At 41.2% G+C, this 6531-nt stretch overlaps 1 protein-coding gene across 1 annotated transcript in view; it reads left to right on the forward strand.

The window, feature by feature from the left end:
• The window catches only part of LOC126532007 (uncharacterized), a 73696-nt gene extending 67384 nt beyond the window's left edge, over positions 1-6312 (forward strand). Inside the window, exon 4 of the mRNA XM_072288087.1 lies at positions 5758-6312. Coding sequence (XP_072144188.1) covers positions 5758-5855 — 98 coding nt within the window. The 3' untranslated portion in view covers positions 5856-6312. The remainder of the gene's footprint in view (positions 1-5757) is intronic.
• Positions 6313-6531: the final 219 nt, after the last annotated feature.

The raw sequence follows: 6531 nt of genomic DNA on the forward strand, positions 1-6531 counted from the left end.
GATAATACAGAACTACTTAGATATATGCAACTGGAGTGGTATATTGCTGAGATTACTGTAAAGCCTATTTATAGACATTAGTATACACAAAGTGTATACTTCCGTATTTGCTGACCTCATATGAACTACGCAGTCGCACTAGGCAATACCAAGACAGGCTTCACAGTTGCCATAGCATTACTTTTGCGGCAGTATAATAAATAAAACAAAACGCCGATCTAATCGTGATAATAGATGTTATCAATGCCAAATTTAGTGGCAAGCGAATTCCAAATAAGCATCAAGCTAAGAGCACAGACACTCTTAATGTTTGTAGCTAACAACGCAGACTTTGTGAGTGCGCGATGAACCGATATCGCGCATGTAGTGTGCGCGTTGTGTGTCGTTCTATTCTCCGATACTTTTCAAGGTGTTCTCTTATCTCAACGACATCACTAACATCGAGTGAATAAGAACAGAAACAGCGCAACACAGGATGAGCGAGTAAACAGGACACAGCGCTGTCCTGTTTACTCGCTCGTACTGTGTTGCACTGCTCCGGTTTTTATTCTAAAGATGAGCCAACCAGCCACATTGAACGCACTGCTAACATCGGGTGGTTTTTCGTAGACTGATATTCTACACTATAACTCATCAAACTTTCTCGTTCACTTATATGTGCCAGATCCTCTCAGCCCACCCATTCCTTCGCAGGCGGTATGCCTGCGCGGCCGAGCAAATGCGTATGTCATAACTGTATTCATTCCTTTGACTTATCATCGGAAAAGACAAATGTGCGCAGCCAGCCCATTTGGCGATACGCTGGAAGTTATGCTAGAAACGCACTCTATCAGTCATCGCAGTTGGTGATAATGCAAGCGCCTGACGGGCCTTGCAACAACATTTACAAACAGTGACTTCATCCAAGTCTGCGTTCCAGTTCCATACGATAGCCCACAGCGTTTGTAATATACAGCGCGCCAACGTATTTCCTTTATTCATAGAAAAAGCGCTGAAAAACGAAAAAGAAAAGCAACCCGTCTCACGAGCGTGGCATCGCAGAGCGAGAGAAAGAGCGAGAAAGGAAATCAAAAGGGAAAAGGAGTTCGAAATTATAGGAGCACGCATGCCCTCGTCGCCCTGAGTGCCTGCGCATGCGCAATGGCAGCAACGGCGGCGCATCATCTGTTCGCGTGAGCTTGAATCCTCTGCGACTGCACCAGGCACGTCAACACTTGTTGCGGCTGTGTGCAGTTGATACTTCATTCTGTGAGTGTGCGGTGTCTGCCTGTACCTTGGTGTCTCTCTATTCGCGTATTCTTTGCGACATCACACGTCAACTACACTGAACGGTAAGTTTTAGTAAAGATGTTTTTCGCCAACAGCAAATTTTTAGGTGAGCAAATTTCGTATCGCCAACCGGCTGCATGTAACGTAGGCGACTCGGGCATAGTGTCGATTTGTCGTTTACATGATTTGATAACGCGCTGTTGGTCTCGTTTCTACTACATGGAATGTTTTACGGCAAGCGATTGTTCACACTTGATGATTTTAGCGTCATAGTTAATGTGCAAAAAAAGGAAAATGCACCATGCTTTACCTTGATTCTGAGCCGCGACTACGCGGATTGTGTCTGTTCAGCAGCCACTGTGGGTAGATCACGTTTCGTGGCGCTCGATCGGGTCGCCATAAACGCTGCTCGCATACGTAGTGAAATTCTCGTGAGGCGCTTTTCGCGTATACCTCGAAATTATGTTCGCGTGAGGAATTTTCAAACAGAGGCGTACAGTTGAATGAAGGCTAGCGTACTCGGATAAAATGCCGTGTTCGCGGGGCATGCATCAGTAGTGCGTGCGTTGCCGTTTTCCTAGGGTAAAAGTAGCAGTATTTATGAGGCTCCTGGCAACCAGTCTAAAATATGCAACTGCAAAAGCTTTCGGAACACGAAACCTGCGATAAGCTAAAAATCAAGAAAGGGGCTGACATATGGAATAGCACACTGTGATATTGCTACACACGTGTGGCATTGGATTGTTTGAACGAGGCGCGTGGGCGCCATCACTCGAGCAAAGAGAAGGAAGAACGAACTTGGCTCGCGCGGTGAATCTAACCGGTCAGTGCTGCAACCGCTCTTGTAAATATAACCTCTAGATAGTTACTCGTCTTACTGACTCGTCCTTCGCGTAACAATATAAAGGTTATAAAGAAGGATAAAGTGCCTCAGAAAGGCTGGCCAACGTTTTGATAGGAGTACCTATCTTCGTCAAACTATTCGCCTTTGACGAAGTAGGTCCTCCTATTGAAATTGATTGATTGAAAACACCTTTATTTGCAGGATATTCGTAGAACTCGTGGGTGGGCCGCCAAGCCCGGTAGCCCACTGGTTACTGCTGCTGGGCTGGCCCTCCCCACCAGCCAGTGCTGACGGTCAAGATCATCGCTGAGCAGAATAGCCTCCCACTGCTCTTTTGAGGGATTTGGAATGGGGTCAACTACGGGATTAAATTGGCAAGCCCACACCACGTGGTAGAGGTTAGCTACCTCTCCACAGTGTGGGCATTGCGGGGAGTATAGTGTAGGGTACCACTGGTGTAACTTAGCTGGCGTTGGGTATGTATTAGTTTGTAGTCTCCCGTTGGCCAGCCCTTCTGAGGCACTTTATCATGTTTATAACCTCTATATCACCGTCTGCGATAAGTTTAGTCATTCGCAGCTTCAAAATTTAACCGAAAATTTTAGAGAACAATAAATTAGACGCTCGGGGAAATGCCTTTGCACCTTTCAAGTGGAAGGCATTGGGTTCGACATTTATTTAGTTAGGTTTCTCTTTTTTCGGGTCTCTTTTATGAACAGTTTAGCAGTAGAACTTATTTCCCCGGCTATTTAGAACGCGTTAGGCGCCTTTGGATCCTTTGGCGTTCTGCAGTTTACGTGCTGTTATTCGCTGTTTATAGGCTGGTTATATAGACAGCTGCTGGCGCAGATTCGCATTTTGACAATCGTGCATAGTATGAATCCTTGACACGCGTAATAACTGTTCCGGTTTTATTACTGTTACATGTACGCTTTCAATAGCACACTAGTTCCCCGGGCACAGGTGTGCAAACACCTTGGAGTATTTCTTCACGCACAACATGCAGTGGTCCCAGCATATTGATCACATCACATCTATAGCACTAAAAAAATTAGGTTACTTGAGACGAACATTATCTAAATCTCCAAAACACACCAAATTACTATTGTATAAAACCCTCTTTCGTCCTGTATTAGACTACGCTTCATGCGTCTAGAACCCGTATAAAGTGTGCGACATCAACAAAATGGAATCGGTGCAAAGGAAGGCTGTTCGCTTCATTTGTCATCGCTGCGATCGTGATTTCTCGCCCTCATCTGAAATGAATTCCTTGAATTTATCTCTTCTATGCACAAGGTGACATATAGATTCCATGAAGCTGTTACATTCAAATATTCACTCATGCTATCAACTATCTGCTGATGATTACATCACATATCACAGTGCTCTTATAATCAGACGTTGCTACACCCTCAACCTAAAGCATTTCTTTGCACGTGCTAACATGTTCAAACACAGCTATTTCCCGAGAGTTGTCGACTGCTGGGACGAGTTACCCGGTTGTGTTCGTGAATTGACACTGCCTGACTTTGTAGAAGCACTAGTGTGATAAGATTGTTTCCCTTGTTTTTTTTTTACCTATTATGTTCAACTGCATTTGTTTCTGTTTCTTATGTTTGCTGCACTCCACTCCTGCAATAGCCCCGAACAGGGCTGCAGTATTTGAACATGAAATAGAATAAATAAATAAAATGTAGCGCGACCGTCTCGGACAGATTGTATACTAAATGCGCTGTACAAAAAAAGACAAATTATCCATTTGGTGGTTTTTTCGTGATAGCTAACCCACAGATTATTAAAATAATTTAGTGCACATTGCACTTGTTCTACCCTTATCAACGCACGTAAGAGATCGTAACATGTTTTAGCTTAAAAGTAACCTTATCAATACACCCCATCCATGTGCATTCTACTCAAAGTGTGGCAAATGTATTAATCTCCGAGTAGGAGAAAAGATACATTGCAGACTGTTCTAAGCGGAAATGAAATTCTTGACGTTATTGTTCAAAACTGCTGTCACTATTCTGAGCATGTTCGTTCGGCACAGGCATATTGCATTAACAGCCGAAAATGTGCACAGTCTAGCCGGGTGTCTTTGTTGCAGCAAATATTATTTTAAGAATCGTTTGGGGTTCTCGCATTTGTTTCTTGTTTTGATAAGTTTACTATATGTCACATGAACCTGTCTTGAAACGAAACGTACCGTTGCTGGCACCGGCGACCATTACGGTTGTCTAACTTCTGGTCATACTGTAACATAATGAAACATCATAATGATACTGATTCATATTGGCATGGCCTATAGTTAAAAGTAGACCAAGTTGACTGGACACATAAGCAATGATAGCAAATTCTATATAAAGCTACTAAGGAACGGTAAAGTAATACTCAATGAGTAGCTTTCCTTCGCATTGTTGCATATGCTTTACGTGTGTGTCTTTCTGTGCCCTTGTCTTCCGTGCTGTGCTCGTGTTGCCATGAATTACGAACTTGCCCAAGGCCTTGTCACCTTTATTAAACGAGGGATTTAATTCATTTGAATCTAATAGTTCATGTCAAGTGACTGACGTGTTATTCATTTTCTCTAAATATTATGAACGGGGAGTAACTTGGCAAACATCATCCACAATATTTTTTATTTCACTTTAACTGTGGGTGTTATAGACTGCCAGGCAAGAACTGGGAAAAGTTAAGGGAAATTGAAAGTGTCAATATAGGTAAGCTATCTTGTTATATGTCATTCAAGGTGTCCAGGGAATCTCTATTAAACATATTTTTGAAACGTTTCACCTCACAAAAAAATTGAGACAAAATGGTACCATACTTTGAAAAAAAAATCTAAGTGAAGCATACTGACATGACATTTCTTCCTAAATTGTTTTGCGTTAACAAAAAGCCCTGAACCTCGAAACCCTAGAAAACGTACTCATGCTTGAGAGCATTTTAAATAATTTACTGTGATAGCATTCATTCGTACTATAGATTCAGTTTTGTTTCCCAGGTGGTGCATACTTGTCGTGCCATGACACAGAAAGTACTCACGTGGTACTTGTGATGCTCATGTGGTATATCTAACTTGTAACCGCGTCTGCACATGTTCTATAAGAAACTAAGAAGTGACCATATCAATAAAATGAATCCATCTGCTTTCTATTGAATGATGTATTCATTTAAGAGTACGAGAAATACATTCCAATGTGTATTAAGGCAAATAAATAATAATCTTTGGCATGAGACTGTCAATACTCCAGTCACTATTCTCAGCATATCATTCTGTGCGGGGATCTTTAATTACCAGCCAAAAAAAAAATGTACATACAGTCAAACTGGGTAGCCTTGTTTCAGCAATCGGTATAGAGATCATTTCTGATAAGTAGAATAATGTGTCATGTATGAGCTTGTCATAAAAGGAACATCCTGTTGCTGCAGCACCAGCAGCAATTGTGACTGTTTAATTGTTCATCATACCATAACATTAAACATTGTATATTACTGATTTGTATTGACAAGCAGCCATTAGTCATAGTTAAACCGCATTAAGTATATACTAAAGTGGTTTGAGCCAGTATGTTTAGCTGTTTACTGAACATACAAAGAATACACAATTGGTTTTGCCGTACACTGTTGCATCTGCTTATTTGCAGCGTACATTTGCAGCGCCTTAGGAACCATTGACACGACGGTCAAGGCCATCCAGCAACCTTGCTTGCCAAAGGGAAGTAGTCTGCATATATGTAAATAGTTTCTTTTGATGGAAGCATAAGACCTGTATTTAAATAAATACATTATATTGCGCAATAAAGAGAGTTAGCTAAATATCGGTGCAACTGCTTTCTTTTTTACAGTGCATGATTCAGCACTAGTGAAATTGGTTCAATTTTTTTTCTGTTTATGCAACATATGAGAGTGCAGTTGGTTCGGAAGAATTATTAACTATTGATATTAGTGCATAAGTGCACATGAGAAGCAATAGGTGCATATACATAATATACATTCAACATTTTTTACCTGCGGTGTGTAAAGAAAAATTTAAACTAATTTGTGAATAGCAGATAGCTCGCACATTTCATTTAAGCTGATGTATTTCATGTAACTGTAGTATTTCTTAAATGTGCATGTGCACAAATGCTCATGCAGTCTTACATAAAGATTCAAGGCTACATGCATTTGAGATTTTTTGACTGCTTGCATCGGCATGCATGATTTTCCATGTAAAGTTCCCTACGTATGTTCCCGTATGCATAATGGATGCAATAAATTTTTATAGACATCTTCAACAAACTGACTATTAACAACCCTCAGCCGTGAGTGTTTATTATGATCAGAATAATATCGCCTGACGAAACATAGTTGGAAGATTTGGTCTATATAGATATTATATGGGGTGGCCCAGCTATTTTAGCCAAGCTGGTCAATGA

The sequence above is a fragment of the Dermacentor andersoni genome, chromosome 5, assembly GCF_023375885.2.
Source record: "Dermacentor andersoni chromosome 5, qqDerAnde1_hic_scaffold, whole genome shotgun sequence".
Classification (NCBI taxonomy): Eukaryota; Metazoa; Arthropoda; class Arachnida; order Ixodida; family Ixodidae; genus Dermacentor; species Dermacentor andersoni.